This window comes from Telmatherina bonti (assembly GCF_933228915.1).
Source record: "Telmatherina bonti genome assembly, chromosome: 16".
Lineage (NCBI taxonomy): Eukaryota > Metazoa > Chordata > Actinopteri > Atheriniformes > Telmatherinidae > Telmatherina > Telmatherina bonti.
Genome location: NC_136614.1, coordinates 35,816,799 through 35,842,596, shown reverse-complemented (window position 1 = coordinate 35,842,596; position 25,798 = coordinate 35,816,799). Strand labels below are relative to the sequence as shown.

The following is a 25,798-nucleotide window of genomic DNA, read 5'->3' as shown; positions in this document are numbered from 1 at the left end:
ATGTAACTGTACTACATAGAGTACCTACAGATGTAACTGTACTACAGTACATACAGAAGTAACTGTACTACAGTACCTACAGATTTAACTGTACTACGGTACTTACAGATGTAACTGGATTACAGTACCTACAGATGTAACTGTATTACAGTACCTCCAGATGTAACTGTACTACGTAGAGTACCTACAGATGTAACTGTACTACAGTACCTACAGATGTAACTGTACTACAGTACCTACAGATGTAACTGTACTACAGTATCTATAGATGTAACTGTACTACAGTACCTACAGATGTAACTGTACTACAGTACTTACAGAAGTGATTTATGTGTTCTGTCTGCGTACTACTCCCTAAAAAAGGTTTTTGTTTTGTTTTAATTCTACATGTTGCCAATAAAGTTCGTTGTTCAAAAAAAACACACAAACATCTGGAGTGTTTTTGAAGCTTTATTTTGAAGTTTTTGCGGAAGTTACATTTTGCTACTTTGTGGTGATGATGATGATGATGGTGATGATGATGATGATGATGGTGGTGGTGGTGGGGGTACACTTCGATCGTGAGTCTCGGCTTCGGACCAAAAATCTGGGCTAACTGTGAGGAGGAAGCGTCTTCATCACCATCTTCATCTTCATCACCATCTTCATCTTCATCACCATGCTCCCTGCTGGAGTCATGGAGGACCAATCTGCGGTTCGACAGCATAGTTCGGAAAATAACTCGCTCAGCAGCAGCGAATGGGACATGGCCAACGACGTGTTCGTGTCCAGCTGCGGCGGTAGTCCTCCCGGAACCGGGTTCGGTACCGGGGACCGGGGTGATGCGGCGCGGGATGGACGCGTGCCGCTGGCAGGTGGGGACCCGCAGCAGTTATCTCAGGACTGCCTGATGCTAGGCCTGGCTGCCCCAGCCTACCTGGACCTGGACCAGGACTTCGCTGACAGCGACGGCAGTTTCACGGCCAAGAAGCGGATTCGGTCCAACAGCTCCCGGCACCGCGGCGAGATCGTGACGGAACTGGGACCGGAGGAGGTCCGGTGGTTCTACAAAGAGGACAAGCGGACTTGGAAACCGTTTGTCGGACACGACTCTTTACAAATCGAGAGAGCCTACCGAAGGTTCTCTGAGCAGAATCCCGTAAAGGCCCCCAGACCGGTCCGACCTGACGACGAGGTCCAGGGGGACAGCTGGGCCGGGGACGAGCCGGTCGAGAAGCCGGCCAACAGTCAGCCGCGCCCGGCCACGGAGGAGAGGAGAGAGCCGGGGGACGTCCAGGGCAGCGTGGAGGCGGTGTGTGTGAGAGGCGGGCTGTATGAGGTGGACATCCGCGAGAAGGAGAGCTACCCGGTTTACTGGAACCGTGAGCAGTTCAACATTTGTACACGTTATGCACCCACACCTGGTCACACCTGGTAATACCTGGTCACATCTGGTAACATCTGGTCACATCTGGTAACATCTGGTCATGCCTGGTCACATCTGGTCATACCTGGCCACATCTGGTCACACCTGGCCATACCTGTTCACACCTGGTCACATCTGGCCATATCTGGTCACACCTATTCACATCTGGTCATACCTGGTCACAACCGGCAATACCTGGTCACACCTGTTCACATCTGGTCATACCCGGTCACATCTGGCCACATCTGGTCATACCCGGTCACACCTGTTCATACCTGGCAACATCTGATCATACCTGGTCACACCTGGCTATACCTGGTCACATCTGATAACATCTGGTCTCACCTGGTCACACCTGGTCATACCTAGTCGCATCTGGTCATACCTGCTCACACCTGTTCACATCTGGTCATACCTGGTCACACCTGTTCACATTTGGTCATACCTGGTCACACCTGTTCATACCTGGGAACATCTGGTCATACCTGGTCACACATGGCCATGCCTGGTCATACCTGGTCAGATCTAGTCATACCTGGTTACACCTGGTCATACCTGGTTATACATGGTCATACCTGGTCAAATCTGGTAACATCTGGTCATGCCTGGTCACATCTGGTCATACCTGGCCACATCTGGTCATACCTGGTCATACCTTTTCACATCTGGTCATACCTGGTCATATCGGGCCATACCTGGTCATACCTGGTCACATCTGGCCATATCTGGTCACACCTGTACATACCTGGTCACACCTGTACATACCTGGTCACACCTGGTCATACCTGGTCACACCTGTACATACCTGGTCATACCTGGTCACATCTGGCCATATCTGGTCACACCTGTACATACCTGGCCACATCTGGTCATACCTGGTCATACCTTTTCACATCTGGTCATACCTGGTCATATCGGGCCATACCTGGTCATACCTGGTCACATCTGGCCATATCTGGTCACACCTGTACATACCTGGTCACACCTGTACATACCTGGTCACACCTGGTCATACCTGGTCACACCTGGTCATATCTGGTCACACCTGGTCATACCTGGTCACACCTGGTCATACATGTTTACACCTGGTCATACCTGGTCATAACCTGGTCATACCTGGTCATAACTGCTCACATCTGTATGTGTGTGGTTTGCATTCATGATTTAATATCATAGTGGGAACTCTTTACACAATACATCTATGCTAGGTAAGTGACATTTATTAACAGCTGTTCTAATGCTTCTGATGGTTTAAATGGTTCTGATCGTTCGGATAATTCTGGTGGTTCTAGTGGCTCTAATGGCTCTAGTGCTTCTGTTGGTTCTGGCAGTTTTGGTGCTTCTGATGGTTCTGGTGTTTCCCGGTCCGGTCCTTCATGTCCACATGTCAGCTGACCTGTAACGACACGTTGGTTTTTTGGAGAAGAAACACATAAAATGCTCCAGGACCGGACTGGTGTGGCTGCTGGTTTTACTGGACCCTGATCTCCAGGACCGGACTGGTGTAGCTACTGGTTTTACTGGATCCTGATCTCCAGGACCGGACTGATGTAGCTGCTGGTTTTACTGGATCCTGATCTCCAGGACCGGACTGGATCAGCTGCTGGTTTTACTGGATCCTGATCTCCAGGACCGGACTGGATCAGCTGCTGGTTTTACTGGATCCTGATCTCCAGGACCGGACTGGTGTAGCTGCTGGTTTTACTGGATCCTGATCTCCAGGACCGGACTGGTGTCGCTGCTGGTTTTACTGGATCCTGATCTCCAGGACCGGACTGGTGTAGCTACTGGTTTTACTGGATCCTGATCTCCAGGACCGGACTGATGTAGCTGCTGGTTTTACTGGATCCTGATCTCCAGGACCGGACTGGATCAGCTGCTGGTTTTACTGGATCCTGATCTCCAGGACCGGACTGGTGTCGCTGCTGGTTTTACTGGATCCTGATCTCCAGGACCGGACTGATGTAGCTGCTGGTTTTACTGGATCCTGATCTCCAGGACCGGACTGGTGTAGCTGCTGGTTTTACTGGATCCTGATCTCCAGGACCGGACTGGATCAGCTGCTGGTTTTACTGGATCCTGATCTCCAGAACCGGACTGGATCAGCTGCTAGTTTTACTGGATCCTGATCTCCAGGACCGGACTGGTGTAGCTACTGGTTTTACTGGTTGGATCCTGATCTCCAGGACCGGACTGGTGTAGCTACTGGTTTTACTGGTTGGATCCTGATCTCCAGGACCGGACTGGTGTAGCTACTGGTTTTACTGGTTGGATCCTGATCTCCAGGACCAGACTGGTGTAGCTACTGGTTTTACTGGTTGGATCCTGATCTCCAGGACCGGACTGGTGTAGCTACTGGTTTTACTGGTTGGATCCTGATCTCCAGGACCGGACTGGTGTAGCTAAATAAATAACAAATAAATCTCTGAAAACAATAAAGATAAAAGTTGCAAATAACAACAGATGTTGGTGAAAGCAAAAAGATATGAGGTTACCACGGTTTCCATGGTAACAAAGATACCAATCAGAAATGCTGCTGTCCCTTTCACTGTGTCCACGTTTCCATGGAAACGTGTTCAAGCAGCTTGATGTGACCCCCAGAACAAGAGCGTATTCCTGTGATGCGGGGTCAGTGGTTCATCGATGGAACGTGGCTCCCTCTGGAGGAGGATGAGAGTGACCTCATAGAACTGGAGCATCTTTCCCGTTTCCGTGGGCAACAGATGAGGGACACATATGAGCTGGAGGCGGTGACCACCACAGTGGACAGCAAGGATGGTAAGTAATGACAGAGCGGGGTCGGGTGTGTCTCAGAGAAAGCCGGAGTTCAGGTGATGTTCCTGGGCCCATTGAACCAGCGGGACATCCAGAACTTTCTGTGCTCTCCGAGGAGACGAAAGGCTTATCCCAGGAAGTGTGTGAGTCTGTATCAATCAGTGTGATCGTCTCCCAGCCATCTACAGTCTGAAGCTGAGCAGGACTCATGTGGACTGGCACAGCGTGGACGAGGTGTACCTGTACAGCGATGCCACCACCTCCAAGATCGCTCGCACCGTCACGCAGAAACTGGGCTTCTCCAAAGGTAAACCTGTCCAGGCGCACCATGTGAGCACCAAGGTAGGACAGAACACCAGAGGAACCGACGTTTCCACCAATCAATCAGAAATCCAAACGGTATTTATAGAGCACTTCCACGTACCATGCAGTAAGCAAAGTGTCGTACAGGTAGAATCAAATGAATCAACATTAATGGCATAAAACTGTTGAAAAGACAAAATAAGACGGGAAAGACCTGGTGGTCCTGCTGTCTGGAGTCCCATGTAGGAAAACGGCCCAGTTCGGTGGCGGACTGAGGGACCAAGGCAAAGGCAGGCCTGAGGCCCTCTGAAAAAACCAATACTGCTCTTTCTACTCCACCGCTGTGCATCATGTACGCTGCTGGAACCTCCCCACTCAGTGGGGAAACTGAAATATTTTATGCTGATAGTTGTGGTAAAAAGTCTTCCTTTGAGGGGAGATTTAAGTCAAAACTCCTGAAATATTGTGTTGTCCCAGCTGGAATGAGGAGGCTGAAGACAGACTCACAGGAAAGACCGGAGACGCTACAGATGTACAACTGATGTTTAAACTGGCCAACAGGGAAGCAATTCATTTAAAATGAGCTCAGCATTAAACATCTGCAGCAGTAAATGCAAGGTGGTGTTAATAGTAGAGCCTGACCCATATGGATTCTTTTATTATGACATTCATATCTGAGCTGCTTAGTCTGATGAAGGGTGGCAGGAATCTAGAGCCTATCCCACCTCAGAACTGCTGCTATTTTAACTCCCCGCGGACGTCGGGCCGAGGTGGAGGAATTGCCACTGTTTTTAAGAGTCATTATAAGTGTAAGCAGCTATCGTTACCATCCTCGTTCACCAGCTTTGAACTGAGCCTGTTTGAACTTTGTCGCTCTCACACTGTGTTGTGTGCAGTGGTCTATCGCCCTCCCAAATACAATAAGGACTTTTTAAATGACTTCTCTGATTTTCTGGCTGAAATCATGCCTAAATATGACCGCGTCCTTATTGTTGGGGATTTTAATATTCATGTATGTTGTCCTGATAAGCCAATGGCAAAGGACTTTTTAACCCTCATTGACTCTTTTAATCTTGTGCAGTCTGTGTCTGATCCCACACAAGAACGCGGACACACACTTGATCTTGTTTTATCTTTTGGTTTGCCTGTTTTTAACTTAGAGGTTTGTGACGCAGCATTTTCTGATCATATGCCTGTATTATTTGAGGTTGCTCTTGCCTGTAATACAGTTAAACCTCGCGCTGCTGCCAGACGCTGTCGCATCATTAACCCTTCCACTGCTGTTCAGTTCTCGGCCGTTTTCAGTCAGACTCACAACTGTGTCACTGAGTGTATGGACAACGATACGGAGGAGCTTAGCTCATGGTTTCATTCCACCTGCCGCTCTGTTTTAGACACCGTGGTTCCGTTAAAAACCAGGCAGTCTAGGACTAAATCTGAGCCCTGGCTGAATGACGCAACTCGTGCTGTCAGACGCGAGTGCCGTAGAGCTGAGCGGAAGTGGAAAAGGGACAAACTGCAGGTGTCATTTCAAATTTTAAGGGACTGCTGGCGTCATTATCAGACAATTGTGAAAGATGCTAAAAGGAAGCATTTCTCTGATATTATTATGTCTAACTGTCATAAGCCTCGTGTTTTGTTTAAAACCATTGACTCTGTTCTTAATGCCCCACAGACTGTCTGTCTCGAGTCCTCCCCTGCTGTGTGTGAAAATTTTCTTCACTTTTTCATTGATAAGGTTGCCTCCACTAGGGCTTTAATCTCACCCTCTGCCTATGACACTTCAGTCTCTGTGCCCTGCTCTGCTGTCTTCGACAGGTTTGAATCTGTGACTCTGTCCTTGTTACAGAAGACTGTTGGTCAGTTAAAGCCCTCAGGTTCTCCGAATGATGTGGTCCCTCCTCGGCTATTTAAAGAGGTTTTCCCCACTATAGGGTCCTCTGTTCTGACCCTTATCAATAGCAGTTTGTCCTCAGGTGTGGTCCCTGGAAATTTCAAACATGCAGTAGTGCAACCTTTGATTAAAAAAACAGGACTAGATACTACTGTTCTTGCAAATTACAGGCCTATCTCTAAATTGCCTTTTATCTCAAAAATCCTCGAGAAGATAGTTTGCAGCCAATTAATGGTTTTTCTGGAAGAGCAAAAAATTCTTGAGGTCTTCCAATCTGGTTTTAAAACCTTGCACAGCACCGAATCAGCTCTTCTAAGAGTTTTTAATGATATCTTTTTAGCTACTGACTCCGGTGATTGTGTTATTCTTGTGCTTCTAGATTTAACTGCTGCATTTGACACAGTGGACCATGAACTTTTAATCTCTCGTCTGAAACAGTGGGTGGGTGTCAGGGGTGTAGCACTGGAGTGGTTCAGGTCATACTTGGCTGATCGAACTTTCTGTGTCAGCCTTGGTGACTCTGTGTCCTCCTCTGCTCGTCTCTCATGTGGGGTCCCACAGGGCTCAGTTTTAGGCCCTCTTCTCTTTTCTCTCTACTTGCTTCCACTTGGTTCCATACTTAGGAAGCATGGTATTTCTTTCCACTGTTACGCAGATGACAGTCAGATTTACGTCCCTCTCAAAAAGAAAGATGCATATTCTGTTAAACCACTACTCAGGTGTCTTGACGACATAAAGGCCTGGATGGCTATAAACTTTTTAAATTTTAATGAGAAAAAGACAGAGGTGATGGTTTTTGGTGGCACCACTGGGGCCCCCCTTGTAGATCTGGGTCCCTTGGCCCAGTTCATTAAGCCAACCATCACAAATCTTGGGGTTAAAGTGGATACTGATCTCAAGCTCGACTGTCAGATCAGTTCAGTCGTTAAATCGAGCTTCTTCCAGTTGAGGCAGCTGGCCAAAATTAAACCTATTCTTTCAAGGCAGCACTTCGAAACAGTAATCCACGCCTTTGTGACCACTAGGCTGGATTACTGTAATGCACTTTATGCGGGGGTTAGTGGGTCCTCCGTGGCCCGTCTTCAGATGGTGCAAAATGCTGCTGCACGTCTTTTAACTGGCACACGTAAACACGAGCACATTTCCCCCATTTTAGCCTCACTTCACTGGCTGCCCATACGTTTTAGGATCAGTTTTAAAATTCTTTTATTTACTTTTAAATCCCTCAATGGTCTTGCCCCGCTCTACCTTTCCGAGCTGCTGCAGCCCTATACACCCCCCCGCTCTCTCAGGTCAGCTGATCAACTGCTCCTGAGTGTACCTAAAACGAAGCGCAAGCTGAGAGGTGACCGTGCCTTTGCTGTGGCAGCTCCTAAACTATGGAATGATCTGCCTCTCCACATCAGACAGGCCTCCTCTCTGTCTGTTTTTAAATCTCATCTTAAAACCCATCTTTTCTCCTTGGCTTTTGACACCATGTGAGATGTTGAATGTACTATTATTTTTATTTTATTTTTTATTATTTATTTATTTTTTGTTTTGTTTTTGTTTATTGTTTTAATTGTATAGCTGTTTTATGTCTTATTCTTCTGTACAGCACTTTGGTCCACTGTGGTTGTTTTAAAGTGCTTTACAAATAAAGTTGGATTGGATTGGATTGGATCCCAGCAGTCTGTGGGCAAAGGGCAGGGAACACCCTGGACATCTCACTGGTAACTGGTTAACATGGTGGGAGGAAGCCATGCAGACATACATGCCTCACCCTGAGGATCAAACCAGCAACCTTCTGGCTGGGAGGCCACAGGGCTAACCACTACACCACCATGCAGCCTGATTGTGATAGTTGGCAGATAAACCAGCTAATCAGCTGATTAGTGTAAAAAAACAGACAAAGAATAAAAGAAGTTCTGCTTTAACGCCTGGAACAACTCAGGCATCAGTTAGAGCCCGAACATTTTTCACAGCAGGTCCAACGACCTGCAGCGAAGACCGAATGTCTGCCGAGCAGCTCCATCATTTCCAACTGATCTCATGGTCTCAGTACTCATGTGTCCCACATGTCCACAGCCTCCAGTAGTGGGACGCGTCTCCATCGGGGATATGTGGAGGAAGCAGCGCCCGAGGACACGCCACCCGAGACCACACACATCGTCTTTGTGGTGCACGGCATCGGCCAGAAGATGGACCAGGGCCGCATCATCAGGAACACCAGCATGTTAGAAGGAGTCAGTGTGTCGGAGTGATGCCACATGAATGTGAGTAATCCTTGCAGTAACTGTTTGTTCCCGGCTGGTTGGCAGGATGAGAGACGCCGCCAGGAAGATGGAAGAACGACATTTCTCTGATCGCACCGCAGAGCATGTCGAGTTCCTGCCTGTGGAATGGAGGTCCAAACTTTGCCTGGATGGAGGTAAGATGCAGCTCAGCTGATGTCTCTGACTGACACGTTCAGGAGACGTCGATCTGTTCCAGCTTTCATGTCTCGCCATGAGGCTCAGCTGGCATCTGAAACGCCGACTGTCCGGAGAGGAAAACCTCTCCTGAACGTCGTCTCGGAACAGTTTGGGTTACAAATGTCTCAGTTGTTAATCACCTCAACAAGGAAACTTGTCATGAATCAACTCTCTGTCATGAATTAGAATCGTAGATTATAATCATCATTTTATTGTGCTGAGTTTGTGACAATAGCAGCCAATAGCAGCCACAATTATTATTCTATGAGGGCTTTACTGTAAGCATGTTCATGCGCTCCCCAAAGTGGCCATTTGGAGTCTCTAATGTAAACAAAATGTAATAATAAAAACACCAGAACACAATAGAATTTACATATTTACATTAGATTTGAACTATTGTCTGATAAAGAGTGTTTGTAAAAGTAAAGTAAAAAGCAGGAGAGCAGAATATGAAGCTGTTATGATGAGCAGGGGTCCTGGTGGTCTGAAGGGCAGGAATGTAGTCTTCCTCTGGAAGGAGCTGGTCCTTCTTCATCTGAAGAGCTGCTGGGTTTCCATCACAATCACATGACAGACTAATAAAGACAAACAAGAAGTTTTTATCCCACATTAGTCCTGCGACTGTAATAAGTGTATTTTCTTTTTTTTTTTTTTTTTTTTAAACTTTATTTTTAAAAGTGACATTTTTAAATTTTAAACAGATCAAAACAAAAATGCAGACCACTACATAATAAATGAACACAAAAACACAGAGCATACAGGGTACATCTAGACATTCAGGCAAGGCATGAACATTGTAATTGGTTTTATACATATACCTTTCTCTTTCTTTCCTTTCCCTTTCTTTCCCCCTTTCTTTTTTTTTTTCCCCCTTTTCTCTTTCTTCTTTCCCTCTTCCTCTTTTTCCCTCTCTTCTTTTTTCTTTCTTCCCTTCTTCCAAAGAAGTCCATCACAAAGTCCTTTTTTTCATGTAACTGTCCCATTTTTCCCAATATTTTTTACATTTTTCCGCGGCCAACCTTAAAGAGAATGTCAGTCTTTCCATGTCATAAATTTCAGAAACAATTTGTATCCAGTCTAGTGTAGAGGGGACATCTTCTTGTAACCATTTGCGTGTTATGGCTTTCTTTGCCCCTGCCAACAGTATTGATAACAAGTACTTGTCCGACTTCTTTAGTTTTTGAGGTACATTGCCTAAATATATGATTATAAAGTCGTATGGCAAGTCCAGCCCAAGTATGTTCTTAATTTCTTTTAGAATTTTTGCCCAGTAGGGTGCGATCTTGGCACAGTCCCAAAAAACATGAAAGTGTCCTGCACAAGCATTTCCACAGTTTCTCCAACAATAAGCTTTATCTGGATCTTTACATTGTTTACTTGTAATATAAGGTGGTATAAAGAAACGTACAATGTTTTTCCATGTAAACTCTCTCCAAAGATTAGAAGAGGAAGTAGTCATGGCAACTTTACACATATTTAACCAGTCATCTTCAGAAATTATCACATCAATTTCTTTTTCCCAAGCTTTTTTAATATATATAGTTGAATGTTTTTTTAAAGATTGTAAACAAGTGTACAGCTTTGACATTTGCTTCTTTGGAGTCTTACCTTTGCAAGATTTCAAGAAAATCTTAACAAGTCCTACTTCTTCTTTCTTTGGGAGCTTAACGTTCTTATCAAAATAATGCCGTAACTGAAAATATCTGTATAGATCATGCTTTTCCAGACTGTATGTCTCTGAAAGTTGTGAGAAGCTTTTTAGAACATTTTTTTCTGAGATAGCCCAATATCATAAGTGTATTTTCTAACAGACACGCATCGCTGCACGCATGCACACACAGAGTATGGAAGCGGTCCACACACACGCAGATAAATCAGCAGCAGCTTATTTTCTTTCTATCATTTTGTATTTATGAACAAATGTTTACAACTGGAGGGAAATAGAGGTGTTGAACCGCTGCGTCTCTTTCATCGCTGCTCTTTTTGCTTCACGCACACTCGGACTGAACGACACCCGCATGAACGGTTCCCCCGGTCCGGGGTCTGACGTTTTAGAGCCGCGACCCCAAGTTTTCTAACAAACCAGGTCCCACGTCTTTAGCAGACCCAACAGAACCGCTGGAGATACGGCAACAGTAAGAAACAACGGGAAGAAAACAACGTGGACGCCCCCACCCCTCCTCCCCCATCCCGACACACAAAGTAAACAAGCACCCCCCCCCCCATAAACAACAGAGTTATTTATCTAAACAGCTTATCTAAGACACCGTAGATGCATATAGAAGTTTGTACTTTTCATGTTCTTCTCCTTCATCATCTTCTGCAGTCAGAGACGTCTTCCTCTGTAAACATCACTGTTCCTCCGTCTAAACAACTCCTCCGCCTCCTCGCGGGTGTAAACGACTCCTCCACCTCCTCGCGGGTGTAAACGACTCCTCCACCTCCTCGCGGGTGTAAACGACTCCTCCACCTCCTCGCGGGTGTAAACGACTCCTCCACCTCCTCGCGGGTGTAAACGACTCCTCCACCTCCTCCGGGTGTAAACGACTCCTCCACCTCCTCCTCGCGGGTGTAAACGACTCCTCCACCTCCTCGCGGGTGTAAACGACTCCTCCACCTCCTCCGGGTGTAAACGACTCCTCCACCACCTCCTCGCCGGTGTAAACGACTCCTCCACCTCCTCGCGGGTGTAAACGACTCCTCCACCTCCTCGCGGGTGTAAACGACTCCTCCACCTCCTCCTCGCGGGTGTAAACGACTCCTCCACCTCCTCGCGTGTGTAAACGACTCCTCCACCTCCTCGCGGGTGTAAACGACTCCACCACCTCCTCGCGGGTGTAAACGACTCCTCCACCTCCTCGCGGGTGTAAACGACTCCTCCACCTCCTCGCGGGTGTAAACGACTCCTCCACCTACTCGCCGGTGTAAACGACTCCTCCACCTCCTCGCGGGTGTAAACGACTCCTCCACCTCCTCGCGGGTGTAAACGACTCCTCCACCTCCTCGCGGGTGTAAACGACTCCTCCACCTCCTCGCGGGTGTAAACGACTCCTCCACCTCCCCGCGGGTGTAAACGACTCCTCCACCTCCTCGCGCGTGTAAACGACTCCTCCACCTCCTCGCCGGTGTAAACGACTCCTCCACCTCCTCGCGGGTGTAAACGACTCCTCCACCTCCTCGCGGGTGTAAACGACTCCTCCACCTCCTCGCGGGTGTAAACGACTCCTCCACCTCCTCGCGGGTGTAAACGACTCCTCCACCTCCTCGCGGGTGTAAACGACTCCTCCACCTCCTCGCGGGTGTAAACGACTCCTCCACCTCCCCGCGGGTGTAAACGACTCCTCCACCTCCTCGCGCGTGTAAACGACTCCTCCACCTCCTCGCGGGTGTAAACGACTCCTCCACCTCCTCGCGGGTGTAAACGACTCCTCCACCTCCTCGCGGGTGTAAACGACTCCTCCACCTCCTCGCGCGTGTAAACGACTCCTCCACCTCCTCACCGGTGTAAACGACTCCTCCACCTCCTCGCGGGTGTAAACGACTCCTCCACCTCCTCGCCGGTGTAAACGACTCCTCCACCTCCTCGCCGGTGTAAACGACTCCTCCACCTCCTCGCGGGTGTAAACGACTCCTCCACCTCCTCGCGGGTGTAAACGACTCCTCCACCTCCTCGCGGGTGTAAACGACTCCTCCACCTCCTCGCGGGTGTAAACGACTCCTCCACCTCCTCGCCGGTGTAAACGACTCCTCCACCTCCTCGCGCGTGTAAACGACTCCTCCACCTCCTCGCCGGTGTAAACGACTCCTCCACCTCCTCGCGGGTGTAAACGACTCCTCCACCTCCTCCCGGGTGTAAACGTCTCCTCCACCTCCTCGCCGGTGTAAACGACTCCTCCACCTCCTCGCGGGTGTAAACGACTCCTCCACCTCCTCGCGGGTGTATTTCCGCTTTTTGGTGTGTTTTGCAAAAGTTCATACAGAGAAAAAGTGGACAAAAAGTCTTCCTCTGCTTTTGCGCAATGGACGCACACAAGTACGCACGTTGTCACAGATGTTTACGCGCGGACTCCCTGAAGCCGTTTTACATCCCACACACAAGCTGCACATCGCCGTGACGGGAATTTTATTGGCTTTACGGCAGTGGGGTCAGAACTGGCGTCAGAGCTGGTGGGCGAGGTCTGGAAGAGGAAACGTATGTGATGGTCAGACCACCTAGGTTGACTCTTAGTGGATAATATTGGCTATGGAACGGCCATGGATCAATCCAGTTGGTCAAAAATGGGGTCAATAAGAAGGGGAGAGTCTACCGTTGCCTCATGCACAGTTTTATTGAAATAGGAAACGTATAAGGCTATAAGGTATTGTATGAGCGTGATATAAAAAAAAAACAAAAAACAAAAAAACATAAAACGGCCTGAGGTCGAGCTGCCGCCGGTTAAGGAGTTAAAGGACACCATACAAATACATTGAAGTGAATGTATTTTCTCTCTGCAATATAAAATAAATGACATGTTTGAAGTCAAATGTAATGCCAGGTACATCCCCCCAGTATAAAAAAAAGTCCTGCAGTTCCCCAGGATGTGTTAAAGTATTGCTAGTGCAGCACAGAGTTGACATTTGGGTCATGTTCAAGTCAGAGATGTAGGTTTGTTGTGGTGGGAAGTACATAATAAGTGGTTCTGACAATAAGGTGTAACCCGTTACTATGGACCGTCTACAGCTCACTCCATTTAAACTTATCTAATGTATGGATTCCCGTCTGATCCAGTTGCCTCGCTGGGTTTAGGCAACTGCTTTGGGACTCCTGGCAGCTTCCCACTCTTACAGCTAGCAATGTTCCCCCTTTGTCGCCTTTCTGTTAGCTGTTGTTGTTCCCAATCCCCCTCTGCCATGTTGTACTTGGTACATGATCTGGCCCATATTTGAGGACGGACTTTGCTTCTGCAACTGTTGAAGCTGAGTCCCATGATTACCCGGATGACTTTTATTCAGGGATCTCTCAACTCTTTGAGAGTAATTTCCTATCATGCTTTGGCATGTTTAACCCCTTTAAATCTGGCAGTATTGCCTAAAACATGTTTTTATGGATAAAGTATTTTTTAGACCAATTTTACTTTAGGCTAATTTCACTGGACCCTTGTTGATGGAATAGGACTGTTCTTGTTGTAGTATAATTGGCTTGTGGTGTACAATATGGCTTTAAAAGTGAACTACATTTACCACTGGTCTGAAAAAGTGAATGTACAGTTAAGATTGTTGCCTGGAATGGTAAACACCATTCACAGTTCAAGAACCGAACCAGTGGTGCATAACATGTAGATACTTGGATGGGAGACTGAGTAAAGTACATATAAATCTGATCCGCCAGCGGAACGTCTGGTCCCAACAACTCCACAAGGCATGATATTGATAAAGGAAGACCTCCATTCCAGTTGAACCCTATGCTACTATGGCAGCTTGGAAGACCCAGCCACTTCTTCAGTTGTGTTCTCAACATGGCATAATGGGACTTTGTAGTTGGCCATACTAAATCTGACATTAAATGAGTGAGTTAAGAAAAGCCCATGATATTTCTTGGGTTGCCCCCAGGTGTAGACCTCTGAAAAACATTCAAGTAGATAAAGCTCATGGAGCTCCATAACCTTATTTATGGTTCAATAAATAAGGTTATGGAGCATAAATAAGGTGCTTCATAACCACATGAATGGAATCTTGTACAGGAACGTCTGTACTGAGTTTAGGGCTGGAAGTCCTGGGATCAAGATGGGAGAGAGAGAATCCAAGGTGGCAGAGAATAGGACTTCTAGATCCAGTAGAGCTGGTTTACAAACTACAGAAGAAGGCAGCAGAGATAGATGTAGGGAATGACGAAGGCATCAAGAAGGAAGACGAGATGCTAGAATAATATCAAGAACTGAAGGAGGAAGACAGTGGTGACGAGAGCGTAAGGCTTCAACAGATTCAGGAACACCATCAGAAATCTCTGTCCAGAAGAACCATCAGGACCCCAGAACTCTGATAAAGGGGCTGAAAATGAAGGTTGATCACATGGGGAAGAGTTATTTTATCGATTGTCTATATTTTTTTATCAGAGATGGAGACTTGAGTCACTCTTAAATCTCATATAGAGTAACCTCAGACTTGGACTTGCAGTTTAAAACTCATGAAAAATAATTTATGGCCTGGCGACCTGTTCAGGATGTACCCCGCCTCCTGCTCGCAGGCTGCTGGGATAGGCTCCAGCTCCTCGATTACCCTCGATTGGATTAAGTGGTTCAGATCATGAATGAATGAATGCATTTTCTTTGTGATCACCTCTCTGTCCTGTCTCCTAGATGTTATTCATATCCTCACACAGAAACAGATTAATGAAAACAATATCAACCAAGTGGACACACTGTACTGTACTACGAAGCTGGATTCCTGCTTATGGAGGTGCTTCCAGGGTTAGACCTGGCTTTCAGTACCATGAGCCTTGTTTCATGTCTTGTCAACTTACTCTGACAAGACATAAATGCGCAACAAGTGACGTTTCATCAAATGGGATAATGGCAGCGAACCAACACGTTCACCGGACAGCGGCAGAAAATTTAGTTTTGAGTCAAACTCTGCCTTTTCCTCTTTGTCGTTTGCAGTAGGAGTACATGAGTATCATGCTGCTGCTTCAAAGTACTGTGAACACCACAGCTGGGACGTTTGTAGATCCCTCCCTCTGTGATAAATGTAAACATCACAGGACTGTTCTGCTTAAATGTTAACCCATGTACACACCAGATCAGATTAGTTTCCATGGAAACGGCTGACCTGAAATCTTAAGTCAGGGGGATTTCAAACCGACTGTGGGTAAAGGTCTCCATGGAAACGTTGCTACTGACTCAAATGACTCAAAAGCATGATTGACTTTGGTGAGTGATTCATTTCAACTCAATTCTTTTTAAAAGAGTCAATTTTACATCACTATCAGCGACAAGACCCAAACATCAGTAAAACGCGGAATCACACTCTGACCAATCACAAGAGAGTACTTTGTGTTGCCGGGATGCACCATGGGTCCGAGGAAGTTCGCTTGGCGCCTCTACGGACCTACTCAGAACCTACCGCGGTTACTTCGTAACTGACGACACTGCGAGAATAAACCGGCCTTTACTCTCACCATACAGCATCACGTAGCTGCTAAACACCAGAGATCAGTGGGAGACAAAGGGGAGGGATGGATTTTCAGATGAGACAACAGACTATTCATTACAATTAAAAGATTGTAATTCTAAAGTTGGTGTGTGAACATCTGTTCAACGTTCCCCCTGCAGACACTGTGGACTCCATCACACCTGACAAGGTCCGAGGTCTCAGAGACATGCTGAACAGCAGCGCCATGGACATCATGTACTACACCAGCCCTCTATACCGAGATGAGGTGAGTCTGCTTAACTCACTGGCTGGGAGCCATTGTTCCAGCGTTTTGGCTCATCTTTCCAATCAATACTGACTTCTGGGACTACAGACATGCAGGACCGATCTGGCCAGGTGTGTGCGCCGGGGCGTCCTCATGCACGCTCAGCACACCGCAAAAATGCCCCTGGCCAAAAGGACTTTCCACATTCTGAAACCGCAGAAGAAGTTTTTGGCTTTTTTGACGTCTTTGGCGTTTTTTGCATCTTTGGCACCTTTTGCGTTTTTGGCGTCTTCTGCGTCTTTGGCGTTTTTGGCGTCTTTGGCATTTTTTGGCGTCTGGCGTTTTTCGCGTTTTTGGCATCTTTGGCATTTTTGGCGCCTTTGGCGTTTTTGGTGTCTTTGGCGTTTTTGGCACCCTTGGTGTTTTTGCCGTCTTTGCCGTTTTTTGGTGTCTTTGGCGTTTTTGCCGTTTTTGCGTCTTTGGCGGTTTTGGCGTTTTTTGGGGTTTTTGGGGTCTTTGGCATCTTTGGTGTCTTTGGGGTTTTTGGCAGTGTACATTCAGATCTGGCAGCCCCTGAGTTAAGCTGTCGGGTTCCTCCACAGAACATCATGGAACATGACCTGAATCCTCATTTCCTTTGTTAATCCGAGTATATTGTGTGCCCAGATTACCAGGGGTTTGACTCGGGAGCTGAATCACCTGTATTCGCTCTTCTGCGCACGGAATCCGAACTTTGAGAAAAACGGGAAGGTGTCCATAGTGTCGCACTCTCTCGGCTGTGTCATCACCTTCGATATCATGACGGGCTGGGACCCGGTGCGCTTTCACCACCAGGAAATGTTGGACCCGGAGGAGATAATGGTCCGCTGGCCGAGCGATGAGGAGCGGCACCTCCAGGAGCAGCTGAGACTGACGTGCCTCAGGTAAGATCCAGGTTCTATCCAGGATCTGCTCCAGTTTTCCAGTCCTGGTAGGAAAACTGTCATTCAGACTGGATCATTAATAGAATCATCTCCTGTCCAGGTTGAGGGACCTGGAGGACCAGTTTCAGGGTCTGCAGACCTCATCTTGTGTTGCAGTGCCAGCTTTAAAGTTCAAGGTAAACTTCAGCTGTCACATTATTTGGTCATGTGACTTTACAGGTCACATGATCTGTGAGCTGAACTGAGCTGTCACAGGTTGAACTGTTTCATGTGTGGTTAAAACTCTCCTCCTTTCAGTTTTTCTCTCCGTTCCCCTGCTCCAACTACCCTCCAGAGGAGCATGCTCCTGGTCTTACCTCATGTCTGTGCTGCAGGTAGAAAATTTCTTCTGCATGGGCTCGCCTCTGGCCGTGTTCTTGGCGCTGCGAGGGATCCGACCTGGAAACAGCGGTGTGCAGGACCACATCCTTCCAACTTCCATCTGCAAGCGTCTCTTCAACATCTTCCATCCGACAGACCCAGTGGTGAATGTTGCCATGAAACACACAGGACCGGTTGTCTCCCAGATCCTCTTAGACTCAAACATCTTTCTGGTTTTTTGTCCAGGCTTACAGGCTGGAGCCTCTCATCCTGAAGCACTACAGTAACGTTTCTCCGGTTCAGATCGACTGGTAATACCAGCCATGTTGTTTCACTGCATTACTGAGACAGACTGATCACAGAAAGGTTTTCTGCCAGATCCACGCAGCTATATGCCGGTAAACGGCAGGAACTGCAGGGACACTGCTCATCTGTTCGGACTTCTTGAATTTAATTTTCATCCTAGAAATGAGAGAAACAAATGAAACTCCCAGCTGAATGTGGGACGAACTGGTTCTCACCTGATCTGTGAAGCTGCTGGGATTCCAAACCTTTTACTGGTACTGCTTGTAAATCCCAGATCAGTTAGATCGGTGTTACCCAACCCTAGTCCTCAAGTACCACTGCCCTGCATGACTTAGATGTGTTCCTGCTCCAACACACCTGATTCAGATTAACAAGGGAGCCTGTTAACATTTAAGTCAGGTTACCTCTAAAACATGCAGGGCAGTTAGGATCAGAACTGGGAAACACTGATTCAGATTCCAGATCAGTTAGATCCCAGAATAGTTAGATCTGGGAAGGATGATGACTTCCTGTTTCAGACGACTGATATGGGTGTGATGTGCAGGTACAACACCACCAGCCCCACTCCGTACGACCAGATCCGGCCGCTGCTGCTGAACCCCCTGAAGGAGGCCAGTTTCGTCTCAGATTTGGAGAACATCCCAAGTCCCTGCATCTCCCCGCCCCACACCAGACGGCACTACGGAGAATCTATCACCAATCTGGGCAAGGCCAGCATCATGGGTGAGCTGAGGCTGCTGTCATGTTGTACATAATACATGAAGTTGGTCATGGCAACAGGACCTTCCTCCGTTATCTTTTACACTGATGCAGCTTTGGCACGAACTTCAGGGCGTACGTGGGACGGTTGGACGGTCCTTTAGCACGGATTGTTGCTGATGAGAACGTTCACATTAATTTTACACTGAAACATACTGACATGACATTATTGGGATGAAGTAGTATTTGTGTAAAGGCCTCAACATGCAGTCGCATGACCAGTCCCACCTGACAGTAAAACTTCGTGTCACATTATCTGCAGCAGATCTGTAGACCGTTGGTTCGGTGGAGCTGCAGCGATGTCTGGTTATAATACCAGTCCTGTTGGGTCACACATCAATAACCGCATGTCCCACAGAGCACCGTTACCTCCACCCATCATCCACCCATCCACCCATCATCCATCATCCACACATCATCCACCCATCATGCATCATCCAGCCATCCATCCACCAATCATCCATCCATCATCCACCCATCTATCCATCATCCATCCATCATACATCATCCATCTATCAACCACCCATCATCCACCCATCCAGCCATCCATCATCCATCCATCATACATCATCCATCTATCAACCACCCATCATCCACCCATCCAGCCACCCATCATCCATCCATCATCCATCCATCATCCACCCATCCATCCATCATCCATCCATCATACATCATCCATCTATCAACCACCCATCATCCACCCATCCAGCCATCCATCATCCATCCATCATACATCATCCATCTATCAACCACCCATCATCCACCCATCCAGCCACCCATCATCCATCCATCATCCATCAACCACCCATCATCCATCCATCATCCACCCATCGTCCATCCATCATCCATCAACCACCCATCATACATCCATCATCCACCCATCATCCATCCACCATCCATCAACCACCCATCATCCATCCATCATCCACCCATCATCCATCCATCATCCATCAACCACCCATCATCCATCCATCATCCACCCGTCATCCATCCACCATCCATCAACCACCCATCATCCACCCATCATCCATCCATCCATCCATCCATCATCCACCCATCATCCATCCATCATCCGATACAAAATGGTGATCTCCATTCTAGATTGCACCATTTGTTGGCAGCAATTGTAGTAGCTCTGACTTGCTATCTTAATTTTTTTAAATTACAAACTCTTCTCACATAAAAATTACCTCAAATTCGGTATTTTTTTCAGAGTATTTCATGCCAGTTCTGAGGGTGTGCTGCAAGGGAGATTTTTCGGCATATTTTTGGCTCTCTCAAGACTTGTTATGATGAGTCTCCATGGCAACGAAAGACTTGTTTACAATCGGGATCAACTGATTAAACTCTCCTAAATCAGGATTATGAGCGAAACAACACATCAAATCCCGATGGAGTTGAAAAGAAAGGGGAGAGGATGCAGAGCGGGAGTGAGACAGGGGGTAAAGTGATGGAGATTTAAACCATTTCTCCCGACCATCGTCATGGGTAATGTGAGATCACTAGCTAACAAAACGGACGAGCTCGAGATGCTAACAAGGTCTCAGAAAGAATACAGAGAGTGCATTATTATGTGCTTCACCGAGACATGGCTGCATGAACACATCCCTGACTGTAATGTGTCTGTACCGGGCTTTAAAACGGTCCGTGCAGACCGCAGTAGACAACACAGCGGAAAGCTAAAGGGTGGTGGAATTGCAGTGCTGGTTAACCAGCGTTGGTGTCATCCTGGACATGTTACTGTCAAGGAGAAAATATGCACAAGGGACATGGAACTGTTAGCTGTGAGCTTCCATCCATATTATTTACCCAGAGTGTTTACCTGTGTTATTCTGGTAGTGGTTTATATAATACCTGGTACCGCACCAGACACAGCCTGTGACGTCATCAGCTCCGTCGTTGCTCGGCTACAAACACAGCATCCAAACTCATTCATGGTGATCTCCGGAGACTTCAACAACGTCTCCCTCTCTGCAACTCTACCAACATTCCAGCAGTTTGTCAGCTGCTCCATCAGAGAAAATAAGATGTTGGACTTATTTTATGCAAATATGAATAATGGATGCAGTTGTTCTGCCCTGCCTCCTTTAGGAAGATCTGACCATAATCTGGTTCTTCTCACCTCCACCTACAAGCCCATCGTTCAGCAGCAACCAGTCATCACAAAGACTATCAAAATCTGGTCTGCTGAAGCTGAAGATGCTCTTAGAGGAGGCTTTGAGGCTACAGACTGGAACGTCCTCTGTGAACCTCATGGAGACGACATCAACGCCATGACTGAGTGTGTGACATATTACATAAACCTCTGTGTGGACAGCATCGTCCCAACAAGAACAGTGAGGTGCTTCCCCAATAACAAACCCTGGATCACCAGTGACCTGAAAAAGCTGCTGAACATCAAAAAGAAAGCCTTCAGGGATGGAGACAGGGAGTTATTGAGGGCAACACAAAAACAACTTAAAACACAAACTAAGAAGTGCAAGGAGGACTACAGGAAGAAGTTAGAAAGTCAGCTCCAGCAGAATAACCTGAGGGATGTGTGGTCTGGAATGAAGAAGATCACCGGCTTCAAGTTAAAGGGGGAGCAGCCTGATGGAGGTCTGGACAGAGCTAATGAGCTGAACATATTCTTCACCAGGTTCAGTTCACCCCCTACCTCCAGCCCAACAGACCACACACCCTCCATAAGCCCACTGCTTTCCTGTCACGCCTCCAATCTGTCACCCTGCAGCTCAGTCATGGACCAGAACACAGCTTCATCTCCCTCCACATCAGGACATCCTGAGACCTCCACCTTGTTTGTCTCCTGCAATCAGGTTATGAAGCAACTTGAGAAACTGAACCAGAACAAGGCTGCAGGTCCAGATGGTGTCAGTCCCAGAGTTCTCAAGACCTGCTCAGAACAACTATGTCCGATTCTCCAGCACCTTTTCAACACCAGTCTGAGACAAAATAGAGTCCCAGTGCTGTGGAAAACCTCCTGCCTTGTTCCAGTGCCTAAAAAAACACAACCAGCTGAACCAAGTGACTACAGACCAGTTGCCCTGACATCTCACATCATGAAAGTCCTGGAGAGACTCTTACTGGCTCACCTCAACAAGCAAGTAAACACCTTTCAGGACCCATTCCAGTTTGCATATCGTAATGGACTTGGGGTTGAAGATGCCACCATATACCTGCTCCAGAGAGCACACTCTCATCTGGACCATTCAGGCAGCACTCTGAGGGTCATGTTCTTTAATTTCTCAGTGCTTTTAATACCATTCAGCCTGCTTTGTTATGTGAGAAGCTCCATAAATTCCAGGTGGATACCTCCACAACCACCTGGATCTATGACTACCTCACAAACAGACCCCAGTTTGTGAGGCTGAAAGGTTGTGTGTCTGAGATGGAGGTCAGCAGCACTGGTGCACCACAAGGAACTGTACTCTGGCCATTCCTCTTCACTCTGTACACCTCAGACTTCCAGTACAACTCTGAGTCCTGTCATCTGCAGAAATACTCTGATGACTCTGCAGTTGTGGGGTGTATCAGGGATGGACAAGAAGCAGAGTACAGAGAACTGGTCAGTCAGTTTGTTAAATGGTGCGGTGACAATCATCTCATATTAAATAGCAGCAAAACAAAAGAGATGATTGTTGACTTCAGGAGGAAGAAGAATAAACAAAGCACTGTTTCCATCCTGGGAGAGGAGGTGGAGGTGGTGGAGGAATACAAGTATCTTGGAGTTCAGCTGGACAACAAACTGGACTGGAAATGCAACACTGACTACATCTACAAGAAAGGTCAGAGCAGACTGTACTTCTTAAGGAAGCTGAGATGGTTTAACGTCTGCACCAAGATGTTCCATATCTTCTAGAAGTCTGTTGTGGAGAGTGCAGTCAGCTTTGCAGCATCTGCTGGGGTAGTAGCATCACAACCAGAGACTTGAAGAGAATCAACAAACTGATCCAGAAAGCTGCTTCTGTGCTTGGAGTAACTCTGGAGCCGCTGGAGCTGATTGTCCAAAGAAGAATGCTGCACAAGCTGATGAAGATGATGGAGGATTCTTCACACCCTCTCCACAACACAGTGATGAAACAACAAAGTGTGTTCAGTGAGAGGCTTCTTCAGGTCCGATGTAAGACTGAAAGATACAGAAGATCATTCCTGCCAGCAGCCATCAGCCTCCGGAACAAGACCTCCTCTAGTTATTATTATTATATACTACAATATTTCCCTTTGGGGATTAATAAAGTATTTTTCATTTCATTATCCATCCATCCATCCATCCATCATCCATAGATGCATGGATGCATGAGCCTTGTGTCCAGAATAGAATCAGAGTGTACTGTAGGAAACAGATGTTTATTATTTCCTCTTTCTTCTCGTCAGGTGCTGCAAGTATTGGAAAAGGAATTGGAGGAATCCTGTTTTCCCGTTTTTCCCGATCCAGTGGCCAGGTGGGCGGGGTCGATGAAGAGCAGTCTGACTCTGAGGGGGGTCCTTTTGAAGCAGAAAACTTGGCATCTGTAGATGAAGCCATGCCGATGACAGATTGTGAGGAAAAGGACAAAGAAAAAGAGGACAGCAGAGAGGAAGAGGAGTCCACCACGGCACTAATGGACAGCACTTCCTGTAAGTACGAAGCAGCCGCCTACTTTTAGTTGTCCAAGTCAGTAAAATGAAGAGCTGACGTCAGGGTTAAGGAATAAACAAATATATTCATTTGTTCGTTCTCATATCAAAGCATGAGTTAGAAAAATGAAACAAAGAAAGGAATGTGTACTCACCCTTTCTCTACCGGCATCTTGTCACGGTTCTGACCTGGAGCTGGAACTGTCCGTCTCCTCGGGACCGCCGTACGTCCACAGGTTAACGTAACGTTTCCAAGTAGTTTTCCCTGTTTACAAAAATCCATGTGGACCCGCAGAAAAATGTTCAAACTGAATTCTGAGGATCACAAACTGTCATGCATGTTTTACATGCTGCAACGCACTTGATTTAAATGACAGCGTGTTGTAAAGTTTTGCACAATCCATGATTAATCGGATTGCTGGACGGACTCAGGAGCTCCACGGTTGGTGATCCCCGAACCGGTGCATCAGAAAAAACAGTTTTTTAAGGACTTGATCTGAATACAGAAAATATTCATTTTAATTTTTTAATAACTGAATGAAAAATGTAATATTGGTCCTATAACTATTTCTGATATTACTAAATCAGCTCCTCTGTATCTATCAAACCTCCGTGCTCGTCCTCAGACTGCCGAATGGACCGTTGTCTGCAGGACCCCTGGATAGACATAGTAACCCAGATCTGGACTGTTGTAACCTCACAGTTCATCTTTGTTTTGAGACAAAATAAATCCTTTGAGTTTGTTTTGGTGTGTGATGCAGGAGGCCTTTTGCTGATGAAAAGGTTCTTGAACGTCTTAGTTTGTCAGCTTGATGTTGTGATGTTTTCTGCTGCAGTGGAGCTGGAGCGGCGCATCGACTTTGAGCTGAGGGAGGGTTTGGTGGAGAACCGTTACTGGTCAGCGGTCACATCCCATACTGCCTACTGGTGCTCGTACGACGTGGCTCTGTTTCTTCTCACCTTCATGTACGGACCGCAGGAAGCGGCTGAAGCTACACAGGAGAACCAGGATGGCTCGTAGCGTCCGGCCCGACCGGGACACTCCATCAGCACATGCTGAACATTATCAAGCTCATGAAAATATTTTTCACGATTAAAACTCATTTCCAAAACAAGAGAAAAAACTTCATGTTTCATGTAAAATCTATGAAAACAATTTTAAGCTAACGCTAAAAACACGAAATGTTTCCATGGAGAAACGTTTTGGTGCTCCAGAGAGAAAACTGTGAAAACCTCATTAAACTTCAGGTTTGGTCCTCCATCAGATGTTTACGTTTCCTCATCCGTTTCCTCTGCCTCGGCCACTGGATCGGCTCGGTTCTGGCTGCTCCGGATGGAATATCAGACTCAGTGGAGGATTTTCTCTGAACTGGACCGAGAATCGGGATCATTCGGAAATTTCTGACTAAAACATTTTCAGGATTTAATAACAAGTCTGAACGAAAGAGGGAACGGCTCACCTTCATCATCCTCCTGCTTCCTCCACCTTTCCTTTACAACCTGAGAAAGATTCTGGTTCTGTCTGTGATGAACCTGCATGTGAAACAAGTCCCCCAACAAGGTGCTGAGGTCTGGCCATCGTGATGCATTTAGGGACAGTCGTCTACGGCTGCATCACTGCTCATCTGATCCCAAATCTTCTGGAAAGCTGACAGCATTCAAGATTGAAGCCCCAAGGGGTCCTGGAGAACCCTGAATGAACCTGAAATGAAGGCATTTGAACGGCCCACCCTGGATTCATGTATCAGTTTTCTTAAGTCAAATTACAGACGCTGAAGATGCTTTCACAGCTAGAAGGAATGTCTGGAATTTCCTCTGGAAATCTCTGAACCTGAATTAAACCCGAACCCGGCTCTTTGGAATCACTCTGAAGTCAGAATAGTTGACCCAACGTAGCCGAATTGCTTTCATCAGAAACAAGCGACAAGTTCAAGTCAGATCTACTGGAATCCTGTAGAACCAGCAGTACAAAGACTAAAGGGAAATGCATCTTCCCCTTGAACCTACTGTCATAGTTACCCTATAAATACAGAGTTTGGTGCCTCCCGTGTTGAATGTCAGGACTTACCGAGTTATTCTGGAAACAGAAATAAACTGTGACTGATATCTAAAGCTGATGGTACATCACTTCATGTGAAGTTTAATCATCTTTTCAGGTTTTATTAGCAGGTATAATCTGATACTATGTCACTTTGGAACAACATGAATCCTTTAAATTGAATAGAGTCTGAGTGATTCAAAGTCTCCCCACAGCAACTATGTTCAGCCCCAATTTAGCTTGGAGTTAAGCTGCTGTGAAACTCAGTCACATGACCCCCACATGACCGTCACGTGGGCCCAGCCACTTCCATGACCTCCATACAAATGCTACAGGCTTTTTTGTTTTGTTTTTGTTTTTTTGTTTTGTTTACTCCCTTCCCATCCCATAATATCATCTATGTTATAATACAAAGAATTAAAACCATAAAGTTTGTTGCAAAGAACTGGGATAAGTTCTCCAATTTTCCAACAAATACAGCTATACTAAGTGTGGAAGTTCTCCTTGAAGAGCTGAGTCTTCAGCTTGCTATTAAAAGTAGACAGGGACTCTGCAGAGCGGACAGAGTTTGG

General features: G+C 46.8%; 1 protein-coding gene across 1 annotated transcript; it reads left to right on the top strand.

Annotated features, from left to right (window-relative positions):
- Nucleotides 1–676: 676 nt before the first annotated feature.
- ddhd1b (DDHD domain containing 1b) lies at nt 677–24,364 on the top strand (the record flags this gene model as incomplete). Its single annotated transcript, XM_079255187.1, has 13 exons — nt 677–1,361; nt 4,007–4,183; nt 4,359–4,487; nt 8,445–8,592; nt 8,678–8,787; nt 16,138–16,244; nt 16,890–17,146; nt 17,247–17,322; nt 17,521–17,670; nt 17,753–17,817; nt 18,357–18,535; nt 22,946–23,188; nt 24,025–24,364. The coding sequence occupies 13 exons, from the start codon at nt 677–679 to the stop codon at nt 24,207–24,209; spliced, it is 2,511 nt and encodes an 836-aa protein (XP_079111313.1). The 3' UTR covers nt 24,210–24,364.
- Nucleotides 24,365–25,798: the final 1,434 nt, after the last annotated feature.